Source organism: Vulpes vulpes, chromosome 9 (genome assembly GCF_048418805.1).
Source record: "Vulpes vulpes isolate BD-2025 chromosome 9, VulVul3, whole genome shotgun sequence".
In the NCBI taxonomy this organism is placed as follows: domain Eukaryota; kingdom Metazoa; phylum Chordata; class Mammalia; order Carnivora; family Canidae; genus Vulpes; species Vulpes vulpes.
Window position 1 is genome coordinate 31,311,166 of NC_132788.1, and position 20,639 is coordinate 31,331,804.

Here is a 20,639-nt window from a genome sequence, read left to right on the forward strand (position 1 = left end):
CTCTAATACTTTCATTCATTATATTTTTCCCAGGTACTTTTTGTTTTGTGGTCTTGTTCATTTACTGCAACAGGGGCATAGGTAGGCAGGTCTTAAGTGAAGACTACAAGATTTGTTTTCATCTTTATTATTATTATGTTCTTATAAAATCCTTAATATCTTTATTCCATCTTGCAGTGTTTTGAATAAATAAAAATCTTAGAGTAAGTTATAATGTTTTATGAGGACTGATATTCTCTTAAATATGTTTATTTATAAACAAGTGAACTTTGTTCTGAAGAAATATGCTAAAAAAGGAACATATGCTGACTAAAATATTTGTAAGAGGATTGTATTTCTGTTCTATAGGAAAAGGACTATTTCTCATTGTTTATTCCTATTTTCAATTTATGTGTGTTTCATATATGTTAATTTATTTTCTGGATTTTAGTTCGAAGCTGGCAATATGAAAAACCTGGTACTGAAGATAATATCTGGATCTTTTCCACCTGTATCTTTACATTATTCTTATGATCTCCGCAATTTACTCTCTCAGTTATTTAAAAGAAATCCTAGGGATAGACCATCAGTCAACTCCATATTGGAGAAAGGTTTTATAGCCAAACGCATTGAAAAGTTTCTCTCACCTCAGGTATGTTTGTTGTTTGTTTTTTTTTTTTTTTAACTTTAGAACAGTAGGGTTATGATGCTTAACTAGGACATAACCTATGTTTTGAGGAGAGCACGTCACAATTCTGGGAGAATTAGATGCTTTTTTTCAGATGACACTGGAGTCACCTTTCTTTCCATTCTCATATTTTTCCTCTTTGGATTTGTGTTCTGGTTGTGAATCTATAGGAGGGAAAACATTCCTCCTGTGTTTTAACACTTACTGAATTTCTTATCCTTCTGATCACTAAATGTGTGGTAGTTTTTCCCACACCAAGGACTTCTGCAACACAGCTGGGTGTCCTACAGTTTAGTTCAGTTCTGGCACTACCTGGAAATATAGATCATAAGATCCCAAAATCAGATGAAGGAGTGCATAGGGCAAGGTCTGAAAGAGTCTTGGGTACAGGAGCTTCTGTTCCAGTGAAACTGGGATGTGTTAGCCTTCTGGCATGTTTACCAACACAGTCCAGTCCTGTTCTTCAATATTTTATGGCAGCTTTCTTATGTAGACACGATTGATTAAATCATTGGCTCTTAGTGTTTGACTAATCACTAGTCCCTTTCCTCTCGAGGGGAGTAGTGAAGCTGAAAGTTCCAGCCCTCTAATCGTGTGGTAGATTTCCTTGGCAATCAGCTTCCATCCATAGGGGCTTTCTAGATATCACTTTATTAACATAAATTCAGGGGTAGTTGAAAGAGATTTCGGAATAAGAAAAGACACCTTTATTCTCATACCATTTAGTTACTTTAAGGGTTTTAGGAGCTGTGTTTGCCAGGAACTGGCATCAAATATGTATTTCTTATTCTAAATCACAATATCAGAAAATCATTCCTTTGTCTTCGTTTTCTTTTGTTTTGCTTTCCAATTTTTTTTTTATCATGGTAAAATATCACAACATAAAATATTCATCTTAGCCATTTTTGAGTGTGCAATTCAGTGATATTAAATAGATTTTCACTGCTGTGCAGTTAATACCAGCATTCATCTTTACAACTCTTCATCTTGTAAAACAAACTCAGTCCCCTTAACCAGTTACTGCCTGTTCCTTCTGTCACAACTCCTGGCATTCACCTCTCTACTTTCTGTCTTGGGTTTCTAACTGTAAAATTATGATTTAAAAAATAATTAAATTCAATATAGTTAACACACACAGGGTTATGTTAGTTTCATGTGTACAATATAGTGATTCAATGATTCTGTACAGTCATGCTTATCAAGGTAAGTGTACTTTTAATTCCCTTTACCTATTCCACCCATCCCCCTACTCACCTCCCCTTTGGTAACCATCTCGAGTTGTAAAATTATTAAACATTTCTGTGCCTCACTGACAGGTAAACACAATGGCATTATAAATATATCATCAGGTGATTATAAGAATTAAATAGAAAGTGATAATGTACATAAAGTGCTTAATGTCTAGCATGTAATAAGTGCTCAATATATTCAGTATACATTAGATATTATTGATGTGTCATTTTATTATACTAATATGTGTATGTTAGTATCTTAAGGTTTGGCAATTATTGGAAGTTTTGTGGGCATTTATATGTATAACAGATTGTTGATATAAAATTTTTCCTCTAGTACTCACATGTATAATAAATATTTGTTGAGTTGAACTGAATTTTACTTTGACCAGATTTACTAAAAAATTATATCAAATCATTTCTACAAGTTTTTGATACAAGTGTGATCACTTGAAACTGGAATTATTTATTACATATTCTGTATGGCCTTTGTTAATTTAAATGATCACTGTTAAACTCCTCTGTAAATCATCCATCTAACAAAGTCATAGTTTTATTACTTTTATATGCTCATGGGCTAAGAGGGACATGTCATATATTCTCTGACTTAATCGAATATCTGCAAACAATATTCAGAATACAGAGATGTGGATTTAACTGTTACTACCAGGAGAACACAAAATTAGTTCGCAAAAAGCCAAGTAAAATGTATAGATTGAAGGTTAATTATATAGGACATAGCAAGAATCTCTGAAACATAGGTGTCTTATAAGACTCCTTTGTTAGAAGTAACATTTTCAAGGACAGATTTATGATGCAATATACTATTGTTTTTTGGCAACCACTGGCGATTCACTGAATCTTGCTGAGGCCCCCTCCCCCAAAAAACCGTAGTTAGGACATACGGTTTCAAGGTTGAAGCACTGGAATTCAGCGAGCCAGCAATGAAAGAAAATGTTCAAGCCTCATGTATCAAAATTTATTATATGCAAAGAAAAAAGGACAAATTATTAACAAGTGGAATATTTAGTATGTTTTAGTATATGAATAGCTCTTTGTTGCTATTTAGACATCACCTAGATTTCATTTTTATGAAAATCTCTTCTTTGGTTCCTAAGTTTTATTTTCTGCTATATATCACTTATTCAGTATTCTAGTGAGAAAGTTTATAATACATTTTTAAAGGCTTTAACTTTGAAACAATTTGTGAGCTTTACTGTATAACATATGAACTACTATAATGTTCTGTAGGTTTTTAAAAAAATCTCTTCTTCCTAAATTCTGTCAGCCAGAGCTTAATAGAGCTTAATTTGCAATCTTACACACCTTGAAGGAAGCTTGACAAATCATGGATAAGCTCTGATTTCTTAGGAATATAGGTGCTGTCCAATAGTAGTGCTTTCTATGATGTGAAGTGTTTTATATCTGCATTGCCCAGCATTGTAGCCACTAGCCACTTGTGGTTATTGAATACTTAAAATGTGCCTAGTGTGACCAAAGGGCTGAATTCTAAGTTAAATTTACCTAAAATTTTCATCAAAATAACTACATATGGATGGCAACTATATTGGACAACACAGCATAGAGATTTCAGAATCTTCTTGGATTCTTTATGCCCCATCTCTTAGTTCATATTTGCATTCACACAAAAAAGAAAGACTCACATTCAAACAATGACAGAAACTATCTAGTTTGGGGCACGTTGGAGTTCATAAAGCACCCATTTTCTTCCATGCAAAAGAAAGGGAAAACATGCAAGTGTTTAGAAGAGAAAATATACTCTGCTCAGAATTGCCTGTGAACCACACCTTCACTTAATTTATTTTTTGGTGCAGTGGTTTTCAAGCTTTAGCATACATTAAAAAAAAAAACAACACTTGGAAGGCATTGCTGGGTCCTATCACTACAATTTCTATTTTAGTGATTCTGAGGTGGGAGCCTGACAATTTCCACATTTAATATGTCCCTGGTGATGCTGATTCTGCCAGTAGGAGACTTGAAAACTGCTTTTTGGGGGACCCTTAAGGGGACAAATGACCATCTCAGTCATGGTTTTTTGCCTGTTGGAGCTTCTGTTCCACTGCTACTGTGTGAATATTCTCTCCAGCAGGCCTCATTTCTCTTGAAAAAAGAAAAAATTAATTTGCTTTCCTTTCCCCACCTCATAAGAAAAAGCAGGTTTAAACTGAGTTAAATCTTTGTTGGTGTCATAGTTTCACACTTAAAAAGAAAAAAAAAAACAGTGAGTAGGGAGGAAAAATGACTTGCGGGAAATACTAATGATTTTTGGTTCTCAAAGATGTTCATGAATGCTAGGGAATAGGACCTGGAGTATTTTAGTAATAGTAAAAAGAGATACTTGTTGAGTTATGTAAGAATAATTGAATATTTTTCCATGAGTATCTTTACAATTACATATTAATAGGAGTGAAAACTCATTGGAGATACGGAGAAGATTCAGAGTAAAGTTGAAATAACTGATAGGTTAATCTGAGAAAGGGGTAATTAAGAGATTATTAGTTTTGAGGTAAACAAGGGATTTGGCTGTATATAGAACATAGAGGCTTTTCCAGATAAGACATAATTGTGTTAAATTGCTGAGTTTGTGTGGGCCTTTGTTGTTCATTAGGTTAATTTGAGAAGAGAACATGTCTGGAAAAGTAATAAAATTTATGAGTCAAAGGGAATTAGGATGAGAGGGCTTTGGTGAATGGATTTACTAAGGTTGAATAAATACAGTTTATCTGATAGCATATGTATGACTAAAAAGGGGGGAAAATGTAATCTGATTAATGGGTAGGTTTTTTATTTTGGAAATTTAACATCTTTTCTAACTGTGTCCTCTTTCAATCTAAGCTTATTGCAGAAGAATTTTGTCTAAAAACATTTTCCAAGTGTGGAGTGCAGCCTATACCAGGTAAATGAATTTTTTTTTTTTTTCAGGTAAATGAAATTTAATATGAGTCCTTTAACCTGTATGCAATAAACAATATACTAATACTAATTAGTAATACTTTCTAATTATACCAGAGATATATGTAGATATAATAAGTTGGGGTTAATTGTAGATAAATTTAGCCCAGAGGGAAATGAATCTTTAAATTATTTTTGATTTATGACAGTATATAACACTTTCTGATGAATTAATAATAAAGTTTCCATTTCTTGTCTGCCTTATTTAAATGAAATCTGTCTTGAAGTCTTTCATCTTTATCAGTTGCTTAGCTGATATTCTGAGCAGATTTTCATAAAATGTCTTAGTTAAGTGTAAATCTTTATATATCTTTCTTTGAAAAATACTTCATATTCTAAAATTTTTAAAAAGCGAATTATTATGAAGTCAGGTACCTTACCAAGGTTAATTTTCTTTTACTGTGGCCTGTAGCAGGAGACCATTTGTAGGATTGTCAGTATGGTTATATACTCTGTGTGTGTGTGTGTGTGTGTGTGTGTGTGTGTGTGTGTGTGTGTGTGTAGGAAATTATATTTTTTCTTCATAGGCTGATTTCATAATGGATTTTTAAAATCAGAAGTTATGTAAGATTTGAAGAGCATATTGTTTTTCAAACATAATGCTTTGCATATTCTCCATTTTGAGTTTGAGTAAATTAATAAAAATAAATACCATATTATGACAGTGAGTCCATGTTAGCTGGAAGTGGTAGGGGAGTGGTAAGGCCAGCCATATTTAGCTCTTCCTAAAGACCCTTAGACCCATCCTCTCAGTGTGTGGAGATTGTCAGTCCCTGGGAAATCAATTTACTCTAAACAAAATTCACAAGAGAGACACAGCAGAATCAGCAATGTCTCTCCTGGCAGCCAGCCCTCATGAGAAGTCAAATCTTAATCAAAGCCTCATTGTCAGAGAGACCAGAATTACTCCTTGTCAGCACATTCTTTCCAGTTAGATAAGCCTACATAGGAATTAGAAAGTCATTTTATTGTAACAGGAGTTGGATGAATGAAATGTGGAATAGCATGAGGCTAAAATAGAAATTTTATTGCTGATGGGCTAATAGATACTTTATGGGCTCCATCTCCCCATATTAAGCTTTATCCTACTGGGAGCCTTTTCACTGAGAAATACCCCCAAATCAGATTCCCCTCTTTTCTGGAAGTAATTGGGAGCTATTCAATATTTTTCTCTTGGGAATCATTTTTATACTTTTGTGACTTTAGTTCCTTCTTCAGTATGTGTACCAGTATATGTATTTCTTTGATTGTTTTAATATATTTAGCCAAGTTATAGTGTTATGATGTTGTATATATGTATTCTGATTTCATCTCACAGTTGAACTCTCAGAGGGAAATTTTTTTCTTCCACTTTTCCTAGTTCCTAGTTAATATCTTTGAGAGATATAAATAGTAGACTTTCCTTTAAATTTCTTCAGTTTAAGTGTTTTTCTTGAGTTTATTGTTCTTGGACTGAACTTTATCTAGGCTTCATTAAGAATTGGATACATAAGGGGCACCTGGGTGGCTCAGTCAGTTGGGTGTCTGTCTTTGGCTCAGATTTTGATCCTGGAGTCCAAGGATCAAGCCCCCATGTCAGGCTTCCTGCTTAGCATGGAGTCTGCTTCTCCCACTCCCTCTGTTCCCCCCCGTACCCTGCTCCTGCTCACTCTCAAATAAATAAAATATATTAAAAAAAAAAGAATCGGATAAATAATTGCTCTAGGGCCTATCCTTGTATATAAATTTTTATGTATCTCTGATTATTTCTTTGAAAGCAATCCATAAACATTGTTCTTGATATAGATTGCTCTCTAGAAAGTTTGACCATTTTATATTCCCACTGATAGTGTATAAAGGTACCCATTTCAGGGGACCCTGTGCTATAATGATTGTTTTAAAGTGTTTGTTTTCTGTAGGTCTGTAGGTATAGACATCATTCAGACTGTAGATGAAGAAATTATTAAAGTTGCTCAGAGTGATTGTATTAGTGTTTAACGGTTGCTCTTGAAATTTATGTGCTAGTTTTGAGAGTAATTTCTAAAACAGTAAATGTTTTTAAAAATATTTTTAACAGCTTTATTGAGTTATAATTCTATACCATTCAGTTCACCCACTTAAAGTCTACAACTCATTGTTTTTTAGTATATTCACAGATACATGCAGTCATCACCCATAGTCAGTTTTAGGGATGTGCTTTTTTTTAATATGAGAAATTTCAACATTTTAAAGATGCATGGCTTTTTGCTTTTTTAAAATCCAAAATGGCTTTATTTATTTATTTTTTAATAAAATTTATTTATTTTGTTTTATTTTTATTTTTTTTATTTACAATAGTCAGAGAGAGAGAGAGAGAGGCAGAGACACAGGCAGAGGGAGAAGCAGGCTCCATGCACTGGGAGCCCAACGTGGGATTCGACCCGGGGTCTCCAGGATCACGCCCTGAGCCAAAGACAGGCGCCAAACCACTGCGCCACCCAGGGATCCCCAAAATGGCTTTAATATCAAATAGTTATAATGAAGGCATGTGTTAAGGAGTGAACAGGATTTTTAAAGTCTCAAATGCTGTCAATGATTATAAAAATGAAAAAGTTATCTTGAAGAATTTTGAAATTAAAGACTTAATATCAACAACTCTAGGAAAAACTCTCTGTATCTTTTCATGTAGCTAAAAGACCAGCTTCAGGACAAAGCTTGGCTTCTGTTGTGTCTGCTCAGAAAATTACAAAGCCTGCTGCTAAATATGGAGTACCTTTAACATATAAGAAATTTGGAGATAAAAAATTGCATGAAAAGAAACCACTTCAAAAACATAAACAGGTATGATCATATTACAAACTGTATATTAGTAACAAATTTAACTTGATCTTTTTTTATTGCAGCTCAATTCAGTTATCTTGATACTCATATAAGATTGTTTTTATTAAGTTACTAAAGAACATTGCTATTCTCTGCTTCACCAGTCTTCTAAAACTAATAGAAGTCACAAAGAAATATTAGTACATATATTAAGTAGTTGGTGCAATAAAAAGAAAGTGACATCAGTGAAATCACTTTTGAACAACCTAAGCAGAGCCATTTATTTTTGTGCATAAATCAAGTAAATATAATATACTTTATAAAATGTGGGAAAATTTTGTATTTGAGAATTCACAACCAAATAAATCAGAATCATAGAGCTGGAAGGAATGTTATTATACAGTCTATAATAATTCAGATGAAAAGAGTAAGGCCTGTAGAATTTAGGTAAAATTCCCAGGAACACAGTTTGGTTGCAGGAATTTGACGTTTTTTTAATGTCGGTAGCTGCATACTTTGGCATATGAAACCTGTTTTGTTTTGGGCTACATATGCATATAGTCCATGCATGCATATGTACCTACACATTTGTTTAGATATATATGAATAGTGAACACTGCTGTAAGAGAAATCTGAATTAAAATCTATCATAAGGCAGTTCAAATGATTACTGTAAATTAGTCTTCAAATAAGTTGTATAAGTCAGCATCCAGTCAGGAGAAAAAAAAACACATAATAATTTGACTGAGGAGAGTTTAATATAAATAATTAGTAACTATGTTTAGGGAATTAACTTTAAGGGATAAAGAACTCTAGAGAATATAGGAACAGCAGATATGGGAAGCAGCCACTACTCCTAGCAGTGAGACACAATACCCAAAGAAGGAATAGATTTTGGAAGATCTCCCCAACCCCACCCTTAACGGCTGAGATTCAAACCTGATTGGGTATGGTATGGCTATAACCCACTGGATGGTGGCGTTCACTGAGGTGTCATAGGCTGAGGCTGGCATTCATAAAACTTTCCACTGTAGAGCTACTGAAGCTCTTGGGAACCTGCCTAGAGTGCCAGTGAAATGTACTGGGAAGCTGCTTGGGAATCACTGGATCTACTAGGAAGCCTGCTGGAGTGCTGCAGGTGGAAGTTGCCAGTGTGGCTGAACTCTTTGGTAGTAGGCTGGGATGCCAGTTGGGTCACCAGCAGAATTTGGTGGTGGGAAGTTGGCCTTGAGGCTTGCTAAAAATCACAGGGGAGCTGGCAGGGCAGCAGCAGAACTCTCCTGAAAGCTGCCCACACAGGGGTGAATGTCAGTGTGCCCCACATGCCGCGGGTACAAGAAGAAAGAACGCCTGCTAATCAGAAACAGAAGCCATGTCCTCTGCACCTTTCAAAATCAGCTCCTGACAAAGCTTAACATCATGTTAGCAAGCAAGGAAGTGTTTATATTATCTAGCTTCTCACAAGGAGGACTATGAAGGGTGAATTTGCATTTGAGAGGCAATATGATAACTGGCACACAAGTTTTCCCTCCCTCCCTCCTTTCCTTCCATCCTTCCATATAACACTTGTCTAGGTGTAATAGACCAATTCCAGGATATGTTTTATCCCTCTTCTTTATCACCAGAAGCCCTGGACCTCCTGACTTTTCCTTCATTAGCTGGTCTCTCCATATGGTTCTGGTTGTACCCTAATCTGACCCCCACCGTCTTGCATATCTCCCTGAACTCTTCCAGAAAGCCCTCTATAGCACATTACCAGCAAAATCCCCTGTATTCTAAACTTGTAGACATTTTCTTCATCTTTTTGCTCTAAAACCTTTCTTGTCCCTGAACATACTGTTGTACAGCTCTCTTACACGGTGACTGCTTTCTCTAATCCCTTAATACCACTGCGTCTAAAGTAGGATGAGGAAGGTGTTTTCCTTGCTTCTCACTGCAGCATTCTTCCCTGCACCCTAACCATCCCCTCCCCCAAACTTTTGAGGCTTTTGCTACCAGACTCTATCACCTGTTAACCCTCTGTGTTAGGGTCATCTACAGACTGTCATTTTTAGATTTTAACACTTGACTCCTGGTCACCCTTCCACACTTGGGATTCAGTATCTTGGTGAATTCAGTATCCAAAAAAAATGATCCTTCCAATATTACACAGTCTTTAATTTTCTTGATTGTTCTCTTTCAATGATTTTGTCTACTGCCCTCACCTGTAATCATACCATGACATTTATCATTATCAGTTATAGCAACTCTTCCATAGTTTCAGTTATAAGCATCCTATGACTTACCACTACTTTCTGTGTTTCCAGCTTATTCCTGGAGGACTCTGCCTCCACAACATCTTTGTCCTATGTGGATCCCAAGATTTTTACTAGTTATTTTCAATGTCCCTCTCCTCTCTCTCTCTTTTTTTTTTTCCCTTTTTAAAGATTGTATTTATTTATGAGAGACACAGAGGCAGTCATAGGCAGAGGGAGAAGCAGATTCCCTACAGGGAGCCTGATGCGGGACTTGATCCCAGGAGCCCCAGGATCACGCCCTGAGCTAAAATTTTTGGTTGTTATTCATTCTTTTAAAGAACTATCCAGAAGACCCATTTTGTTACTGTGTTTAGCAAATTGATAAATATTAAAAAACCAAAAACTGCAGAGAAACAATAATGGTTAACTCTTGAGAACACTGGGATGGGGGTACCTGGGTAGCTCAGTGGTTGAGCACCTGCCTTCGACTCGGGGTGTGATCCCGGGGTCCTGGGATCGAGTCCCACATCGGGATCCCTGTGAGGAGTCTGCTTCTCCTCTACTTGTGTCTCTGCCTCTCTCTGTGTCTCTCATGAATAAATAAATAAAATCTTAAAAAAAAAAAAAACAAACCAAAATGTGTGTGTCTTTAAAGATGTGTCTTTATTCCATGAGGGTAAACAGTAGGAAAAAAAAAGTTTTAATAACTATTTTCTTTAGAGAAGTAATCCGCTAAGATTATCAGTAGTAGCACCAAAGATACTACAAATTAATATAATTCCTTTACCTGTTGTTCCTAAGAATTCATATCTAACACCAGCTTATTGACATAAAAAAACATAAAATATGCTCATATAGAAAATATTCAGTGGCAAAGGTAATACCCTACCAAATAAATACTGTATTTATGTTTGTATATTGAGCACTTTTTAGAACCTGTATCCACCAGTCTCTATAATGCTACAGAATTGTGAATCTGAACTAAACTGAACTTAGTAACTTAATAACTAGACCTTGTATGTACTTTTTGTTCCTTTGTTCATTACATACCCCCTCCTCCATTTTAAAATGTTCTTTTCTTTGACTCTTTCCTATGTAGGTGCTTGTGATATTGATACTGTATTTTGTGAGCCCTTAATACAAAGTAAAGACACTGTTTCTTCTGCCCTCAAGCATTACAGTTTAACGAAAGGGAGATAGGCTTGATAAAAAGCAAAAGGAGCAATTTGCGTGAGGACTGTTCATATTGTTAGCTTGTAGGTTAAAGAGTATAATATTGGCATTATGTCCAGGAGCGCTGCTGCATAGGTAGTGTGGTATTGATGTTTATAGTTCTCCACTGATCTAAGGGAGGTAGGAAACACTCAGATAAATTGTTTTCTGAAGACTTTTATAACTCCTTTAGCACCTCATATGTATCTTCTAATGCTGTTTTTTTTTTTTTAATTTTTATTTATGATAGTCACAGAGAGAGAGAGAGAGAGAAAGGCAGAGACACAGGCAGAGGGAGAAGCAGGCTCCATGCACCGGGAGCCCGATGTGGGATTCGATCCCGGGTCTCCAGGATCGCGCCCTGGGCCAAAGGCAGGCGCCAAACCGCTGCGCCACCCAGGGATCCCCTAATGCTGTTTTATTAGACTCTTCTCTCTGAAGTTAGGGACCACGTTTTGCACAAAGTGGGTGTTTAATAAGATTTTTTAAAATTAGTGAATAAATGATTAAATTTCTGCTTAGACTGCATACTGCCATGGTCATCGTGTTCAGTGCTACTTTGTAGCAGCAGACAGTCTCTTGTGCCAGCCCTTGAGGCTTCTTGTACCCCACCCAGGCACCACTGTACTGCCACTACCCACTGTCTAGTCAGTTTGTTGCTACTGAGTTTGCTGTCCACTGGGTGACATATTTCAACAAGCCAGATATTGATGCCTACGATTGAATAAAGGGATGTGATCTGGTTCTGGAACCCAATATCATGGATGCTGCTTTGCAGGCATGTAGACACCTAATGATTTTGCTAATGTAGTTCACATCCTCAAGGTTGTTAAAGACAAAGTAAGACCTCATGAGGAGCTCTACCCCTGTGTCATCTAGGAACTTAGACTCATTTTAGATGAACTGGAAATCTCCACTCCAGAGGAACTGGGCATTGACAGAGTATAAGCCCCATGGATGGGCTTCTCAAGGTTTATTCATAATGCTACTTAATTGTAGACAATCACCTGGAAATGCTGATGATAACAAATTACCTTATTCAAACAAGTTTTCCGTTATCGAGTACCAAACCATATAATGGTAACTTGGACTTTAATAAAAGGGAAATGAGTTTGAACTGAAAAGGGGGAAAAATTCGAATCAGGAAAGCAATATTCGTTAATATTTTAATAGCATTTAGTAGGGTTAAAGACAATGAACGTAGGGGTATATACATCGTTTCAAACTAGCATTTTCATTCCCTTTGTATGGATACCTACTAGTAGAATTGCTGGATCCTTTGGTAGCTTTATTTGTAGTTTTTGAGGAACCTCCATAGTGTTTTCTGTAGTGGCTGCACAAATTTACATAACAACCAGTAGTGCTCTAAGGGTTGGTTCCCTTTTCTCTACATCCTTGTCAACGCTTGTTATTTCTTGGCTTTTTTGATACTGTCCATTCTGACTAGTGCCTGTTATGCCATCTATGTGTCTCTTTTGAAAAATGTCTATGCATTACGCTGCCTGTTTTTTAATCATTACTTTTTTTGTTGTTATTGAGTTGTATGTACTCTTTATATATTTTGTATATTAACCTCTCATCAGATATATGATTTGCAAATATTTTTTGCAATTTTTTTTTTGATTTGCAAATATTTTTTCTCCCATTCATTAAGCTACTTTCCATTTTGGTGATGGCTCCTTCATTGTGCAGAAGCTTTTGTTTCCTTTACCTTTGGAGTCAGTTCCAAAAAACATTGCTAAGACATATGTCAAGGAACCTACTGCCTGCTTCTAGGAATTTTATAGTTTAAGGTTTTCATTCAAATCTTTAATCCATTTTGAGTTGATTTTTTAAATATGGTGTAAGGAAATTGTCCAGTTTTATGCTTTTGTGTTTAACTGTACAGTTTTCCCAACACCATTTTTTAGAGACTGTACTCATTTAAAGAGTTGTATATTTTTGCCTCCTTTGTTGTCAATTAATTGTCCATGTACATGTGTGTGGGTATGTATATATGAGTTTATTCCTCGACCCTGTTCTGTTTATCTTTGTGTCTATTTTTATGCCAATACCATATGTTTTGATTATTGTAGCTTGGAGTATGTAGTTGATGCTTGAACAAGGCAAGGGTTTAAGGGCATGAATTTCCCATGCAGTGGAAAATATGTGTATAACTTTTACTTTCCCAAAACTTAACTAATAGCCTATTGTTGACTGGAGGCCTTACTGATAACATAAACATTCAGTTAACATGTATTTTCTATGCTATAAGTACTATATATCATATTTTTACAATAAAGTAAGCTAGAGAAAAAATGTTTTAAAGAAAAACATTTTAAGAAACATACGTTTTCAGTACTGTAAAAAATCTATGAATAAGTGGATCCATGTGGTTTATATTCATGTTCATAGGTCAAGTGTAGTTTGAAGTCAGGGAGTGTGTTAGATATCTCTAGTTTTGTTCGTTCTTCTTTCTCAAGATTGTTTTGACTATTGGGGTCTTTTGTGGTTCTACACAAAATTAGAATAGAATTATCCTAAAATTATTAGAATTATTTCTTCTATTTCTGTGAAACATTTCATTGGAATTTTGATAGGGATAGCAATGGATCCGCGATTGCTTTGGGTATTATGGGCATTTTAACAATATTAATTGTTCCAACCCATGAGCATGGAATATTTTTCCATTTGTTTGTGTGGTCTTCAGTTTCTTTTATCTTTTATTCCATAGTTTTTATAGAGGTATCGTTTTTTATCTTATTGGTTAAATTTATTCCTGTGTGTTATATCATTTTGAACAAATTGAATAGTTTTCTTAATTTCTTTTTCTGAGAATTTGATATTAGTGTATAGAAACACAACAGATTTTTTTTTCACAACAAGTTTTTGTATATTAATTTTTTATCCTGCAACTTCACTAAATTCTTTTATTACTTATACTAGTTTTTTTGGTGTAATCTTTAGGGTTTTTTTGTATATAGTATCGTGTCACCTGCAAATACTGATAGTTTTATTTTTCCTTTCCAATTTAGATACCTTTTATTTCTTTTACTTGCCTGGGACTTCCAGTACTATGTTGAATAAAAATAATGAGCGTCCTTGTTTGGTTTCTGATCATAGAGGAAAAACTTTTGTCTTTTTACCATTGAGTATAATGTGAGCTGTGGGTCCACCATAGATGGCTTTATTATGTTGAGGTAAATTCCATCTATATCTACTTTGTGAGAGTTTTTACTATAAATGATGTTAAATTTTGTCAAGTTATTTTTTGGTATCTATTGAGATGATCATATGTGGTTTTTATCATTTATTTTGTTAATGTGATTTATTATATTGATTATGGATGTTGAACCATCTTTGCATCCCTGGAATAAATACTTCTTGATCATGGTGTATAGTCCTTTGTATGTATTGTTATTTTGGTTTGGCAATATTTTGTTGAGTATATTTACATCTGTGTTCTTCAGGGTTACTAGCTGTAATATATGTATTTTTTGTAGTGTCCTTGTCTAGTTTTGATATCAGGGTAATACTAGTCTGGTAAAATGTGTTTGGAGGTTTTCCTTGTTTAACTTTTTGTAAGAGTTTGAGGAAGATAAGTATGAAATCTTCTTTGGATGTTTAGTAGAATTCACCAGTGAAGTCATCTGGTCCTGGACTTTTTTTGTTGTTGGGAGATTTTTGAATATTGATTCAACCCCTCTGCTAATAATTGTTCTTTTTCAGATTTCTGTTTCTTTATGATTCTGTCTTGGAAGATTATAAATTTAGGAATTTATCCACTTATATCTGGCATATGATTGTTTATAGTAGTCTCAGGATTCTTTGTATTTCTGTGGTATCAGTTGTAAGTTTTCCTCTTTTATTTCTGATTTGAGCTCTTTCTCTCTCCTTTTTTTCTTGGTGAGTCTACCTGAAGGTTTATTTCATTTATATTTCACTGATCTTTATTATTTCCTTCCTTCTAACCTTTGGGCTTCACTTACTCTTCTTTGTCTAGTTTCTTTAAATTGTTAAGTTTAAAAGTGAGAAACTATTGTTAAATTGTTGCTAGTTGTTTGATATTTCTCTTATTTCTTGAAGTAGGCCTGTATTGCTATGAATTTTCCTCTTAGAACTGCTTTTGCTGCATCCCATAGATTTTGGTGTGCCATATTTCTGTTTTCATTTGTCTTTAAGTATTTTATGATTTCCCCTTTGATTTCTTCTGTGACTCAGCAGTGTTCAGAAATGTGTTGTTTAATCTTCACATATTTGTGTGTTTTTTCCAGTGTTCTTATAGCACTGATTTCTAGTTTTGTAACATTCTGGTCATAAAAAATGCTCGATATGATTCCACTCTTCTTGAATTTTTGAGCCTTACTTTGTGGCCTAACACATTATCTGTCCTGGAGAATGTTCCATTTGCAGTTGACAGTGTGTATTTCACTGCTTTTGGATGAATGTCCTGTGTGTATCTATTAAGTCCATCTAGTCTAGTCTTTTAAGTCCAGTGTTTCCTTATTGATTTTCTATCTGTATGATCTATCCAGTGATGTAGTGAGGTGTTAACATCCCATTATCATGTTGCTGTCAATCTTTCTCTTTATGTCTGTTAATACTTGCTTTATATATTTTGGTGCTTTATACTGGGTGCATATATTTTTTCTTTTTTAAAGATTTTTTATCTATTTTTCATGAGAGACACAAAAAGAGAGAGAGGCAGAGACATAGGCAGAGGGAGAAGCAGGCTCCATGTGAGAGCCCAACGTGGGACTTGATCCCGGGAATCCAGGACCATGCCCTGGGCTGAAGGCGGCACTAAACCTCTGAGCCACCTGGGCTGCCCTGCATATATATTTATAAATGTTATATCTTCATGGTGGACTAACTTATTAATGTAGTGCCCCTCTTTGTCCTTCATTATAGTTTTTTAAAATTTTTTTTGGGGGGGTCTGTTTTGTCTGAGTATAGCTACACCAGCTTTCTTTTCTTTCGCATAGAATATCTTTTTCATCCATTCACTTTAAGTCTGTGTGTGTCTTCTCTTCAGAAGTGAATCTCTTATAGGCAGTATGTAGGTGTGTCTTTCTAAAACATCCATTCAGCCACTCTGTGTCTTTTGACTGGAGAATGTAGTCTGTTTACACTTAATTATTGATACATATGTAGTTATTGCCATTTTGTTCATTGTTTTCTGGCTGTTGTATAGTTCCTCTCTCTTCGTTCATCTTCTTTCTCTCTTCCTCTATGTTTTGATGACTTTCTTTAATGTCATCTTTAGATTTTTTTTCTCATTTTATTTTTTGCTTTTCCTGTAAGCTTTTGCATTGTGATATTGTGAGGTTCCCATATACATCATCCTATGTGTATGAGAGCTTAAGTTGACAGCAACTTAAATTTGAACACATTCTAAAACTCTGTTTTCCCCCTTCCACATGTTATATTTTTGATGTCACTGTATATATTGTTTTGCTTTATGTATCCCTTAACTAATTATTATAGTTTTAGTTAGTTTTACTACTTTTTTCCTTTTTTAAACTTGTTAGTATCTTTATGTGATTAATCTAATTTTTACCATTTCCAATGAGACTTTTGTATGTTTTCTTGTTATTAATTATTGCTATTTCAAGTTAAAGAAGACCCTTTAATATTTTTTTCTAAGGCTGATTTCATAGTGGTAAACTCCCTTATTTTGTTTGTCCAGAAAACTCTTTATCTTTCCTTCAAATCTGAGTGATAATCTTGCCAGGTAGTCATAGGTTGTAAGCTTTTTCCTTTTAGCACTTTGAATATGTTGTGCCACTCCATTCTGGCTTGCAGACTTCCTACTGAAAAATTGAACGAAAGCTTTCTGGGGTGCCTCTTGTATGTAACAATTTGCTTTTCTCTTGCTGTTTTTAAGATTCTCTCTTTACTTTTGACATTTTAATTATAATGTGTGTTGGTATGATTTTCTTTGGGTCCATTTTATTTGGAACTCTCTGGGCTCCCTGAACCCAGATGTTCTCTTTCTTCCCTAGAATTGGGAAGTTTTCAGCCATTATTTCCTCAGGTAAGTTTTATGCCCCTTTCTCTTTCTTTTCCTTCTGGTACCCATATAATGCAAACATTATTCCACTTGTTGTTTCAGAGGTCCCTTAAGTTATTTTCATATTTTTAATTCTTTTTTCTTTTTGATTCTCTGTCTGGGTAGGCTTTATGACTTTATCTTCCAACTCACTCATCTGTACTTGTACTTCATCCTGTCTGCTGTTGAACCTCTCTATTGTGTTTTTCAGTTCAGTTTTTGTATTCTTCAGCTCTGAGTTTTGTTTGGTACTTTCTTATGTTTTCTTTCCTTTTTTTTTTTTTTTTTTTTTTTTTAAGATCTTATTTACTTATTCACGAGAGACACAGAGAGAGGCAGAGACCTAGGCAGAGGGAAGAGAAGTAGGCTCCATGCAGGGAGCCCGATGCAGGACTTGATCCCTGAACTCCAGGATCATGTCCTGAGCTAAAGGCAGATGCTCAACCGCTGAGCCACCCAGGCGTCCCTTTCTTATGTTTTCTTTGTCAAAGTTCTCACTGTGTTCACCTATTCTTCTCCTGAGTTCAGTGGCATCTTTGAATTCTTTATTAGGTTGATTATTTATCTCCATATTATTTAGGTCTTTTTCTTTTTTTTTAATTTTTTAAAAGATTTTATTTATTTATTCATGAGAGGCATAGGGAGAGACAGAGATGCAGGCAGAGGGAGAAGTAGGCTCCCTGCATGGACTCGATCCCGGGTCTCCAGGATCAGGCCCTGGGCTGAAGGCAGCCCTAAAACACTGAGCCACCCGGGCTGCCCTATTTAGATTTTTTTCTGAGATTTTTGTCTTGTTCTTTTCTTTGGAACATATTTATTTCCTCATTTTTCTTTCTCTTTTTTGTTTCTATGTATTGGGTGAAAGAGTACCTCTCCCAGTCTTGAAGGAGTGGCCTTGTTTTGGAGTGTATCCTTCTGTCTCTCTATGTTGCTTACCTTTCTGTATTTGTGTCTGTGGAGTATATGGAGCAGCTACTTTTCCTAAACTTGAAAGAATGATCTTGTATATGATTGTCCCTGATATAGACTATGTGTGTTTGATTACTTGTGACTGTCTGGAGCTGTGGCTGATGTGGCCTGAAGGTTAAAGGGCATTCTGTACTAGGGCTGCCTTGTTGGGATGGTGTGGGCAAGAGTGGACCTGTTGCTATGTGTGCAGAGGGTGCCCTGGCAGGACAGCTGAAGCTGAAACAGGTCCAAGCAAGGGATCCTGCAACTCTCAATGCAGTGAGAACCCTGGCAGGACAGGTAAAACTGAACTGGGTGCAGGCTTGGGAGGGAGTTTCTGGGGACTCTAAATGCAGAGGACACTTTGTCCGGATGCTGAAGCAAACATCACAGAGTGTAACTTGGGGGGGGTCCCATGTTTCTACATGCAGAGAGATGCAGAGAGCACCTTGAACTAGATATAGGTTGGGGTGTTCTAGTACTCTCTGCATAAAAGGTGTCCAGACAAGGTGACTGAAACTGAGGGCAGTACAGGCAGGGTGTTTTGGGGCATTTAGTTTAGGGAGCACCCTGGTGTGGCAGCTGGAGCTGAAGCAGGCATCAGCTTGGAGGTCCTGTAGCACCGTGCAACACTGGTGCCTTAGTAAGTTATCTGAGCCCAAAGTGGTCTAGGCCTGTGTGTTCTGGGGTGCTTCATATACCTGTGTCACTTTGGTGCAAAAGCTAGAGCTGTAGTGAGTGCTGACCACTAGTGTCGTGTGTACTGCCCTCTGGCTACCTTGATGTCTAGATATGGTGTCGGTTAGAGGCCTACTGAAGGGAGGCCAGTTAGGGCACCAGTACCCTGCTCCTACTGCTAAGGTGGAGGGGGACCGTAAACTGTGTTGGTCACTAGCCCCTCTGATTTGGCCCAGAAAGAGTATTAGCAGCTCTCCTTGCCTCCTTAGTAGGGTTTTAGGGCTGGCTCTTTTTTATGCTGTTTGCTCTTTTAAAGCTCCAGAGCCTCTGGGGCTGCTGTGGGGTAGTGATCCAGGGCATAATGAGGTGGGTAGGCCATTTTTGGTGTCTATACCTTAATCTGGTCTGTGCTTTCATAGTGGAGGGGAGTGTAAACCATGGCACTCCCCAGCCACTTGGACCTAGACAGATTTCTAGTTGCTCCTCTGCTGCCTGACAGAGTTATAGAGCTGATCTTTTTTTCTGTGCCTGGGGCAGACAAGTTTGCTCCCAATCCCTCAGTACTATCCCTCCCCACTATAATTCTCAGCATTGGGGCTGAAGGTTCCCTTTTTCTACCATTCTTTGTCTCTCTCACTGTTCTTTCTATCTTTTGTTGTGTAGAAGCTGTCCAGTCAGCCCTTAGTTCTTCAGGAGAAATTGCTCCCATAAATAGGTGTATATTTGGTGTGTTCATTGAGGAGGTAAAAGCTTGAAAAAGCTTGAAAATGCGAAGTTTATAAAACAGAGCATAACCACTTAATGGTATTATCTTGGCACTTTTTAATTGCAAAAATTTAACCTAATATTAAGTTATTACTGCTTGGCATATCATAAAAATATTTGCATGTCATAGAAACTGTTCGGGTTCCGGTAATGTTATTTTTTTTAAAGGATTCTGTTCTTACGCCACCAGAGGGAGCTCTATGAATATGTTTTAGTATTTTGGTTCTGATTTTTTTTTTTTTTTTTGGTTCTGATTTTTAAAAAGAAATGCAAACAAAACATTTTTCTTAATACAGATGTTTTGTGTTACTGTTTTTTTCTCTTCTGTGTAAATATGAAAATACCTGTGTGATTTCAAAGAAACAACTTGATATTTTTATTTCACAAACATTTGAGTATCTTTTTTATATGGCAGTGGAGATGAATATAATTGATGTCTTCATTTGTTTTTCTTTTTAAAGATTTTATTTATTCATGAGGTACACAGAGAGGGAGAAAGGCAGAGACACAGGCAGAGGGAGAAGCAGGCTCCATTCCATGCAGGGAGCCTGATATGGGACTCGACCCCGGGTCTCCAGGACCATACCCTGGTCTAAAGGCGGCACTAAACCGCTGAGCTACCTGGACTGCCCTGATGTCTTCATTTAACTTAGAGTATGTAGGTGCCTTAGTTAAACGTACTCTTCTTACTGCTCACTATAGGATAATCTGTTGTTTTTTGTTTTTGTTTTTGTTTTTTAGGATTTATTTATTTATTTATTTATTCATTCATTCATTCATTCATGAGAGACACAGAGACAGGACAGAGACCTAGGCAGAGGGAAGAAGGCTCTTTGCTGAGTAGAGAGCCCGATGTGGGACAGGATCCCAGAACCCCAGGATCACGACCTGAGCTGAAGGCAGATGCTCAGCTACTGAGTCACCCAGGTGCTCCTGTGTAATCTGTTTAAAAGCTGTTTGTTTATAGTGAGATCTGTGTCACTTGTGTTAATATTTTTAAATTGTTTGATGTTGCAGTTCACAGATATTGAGACCAATGCTAGACCTGATAAGAGTTAAGCTGTGGAACCTTTCAAAATATAGAATGAAGGGCTCTATGTCCAGAAATTATGATTCTG

General features: G+C 36.1%; 1 protein-coding gene across 50 annotated transcripts in view; it reads left to right on the forward strand.

Moving 5' to 3' along the window:
- The window catches only part of NEK1 (NIMA related kinase 1), a 222,362-nt gene that overhangs the window by 49,364 nt on the left and 152,359 nt on the right, over positions 1–20,639 (forward strand). For all 50 annotated transcript variants that reach the window (XM_072719696.1, XM_072719687.1, XM_026017537.2 and 47 more), the window contains 3 exons: positions 431–631; positions 4,756–4,816; positions 7,520–7,671. In XM_072719696.1, coding sequence (XP_072575797.1) covers positions 431–631; positions 4,756–4,816; positions 7,520–7,671 — 414 coding nt within the window. The remainder of the gene's footprint in view (positions 1–430; positions 632–4,755; positions 4,817–7,519; positions 7,672–20,639) is intronic.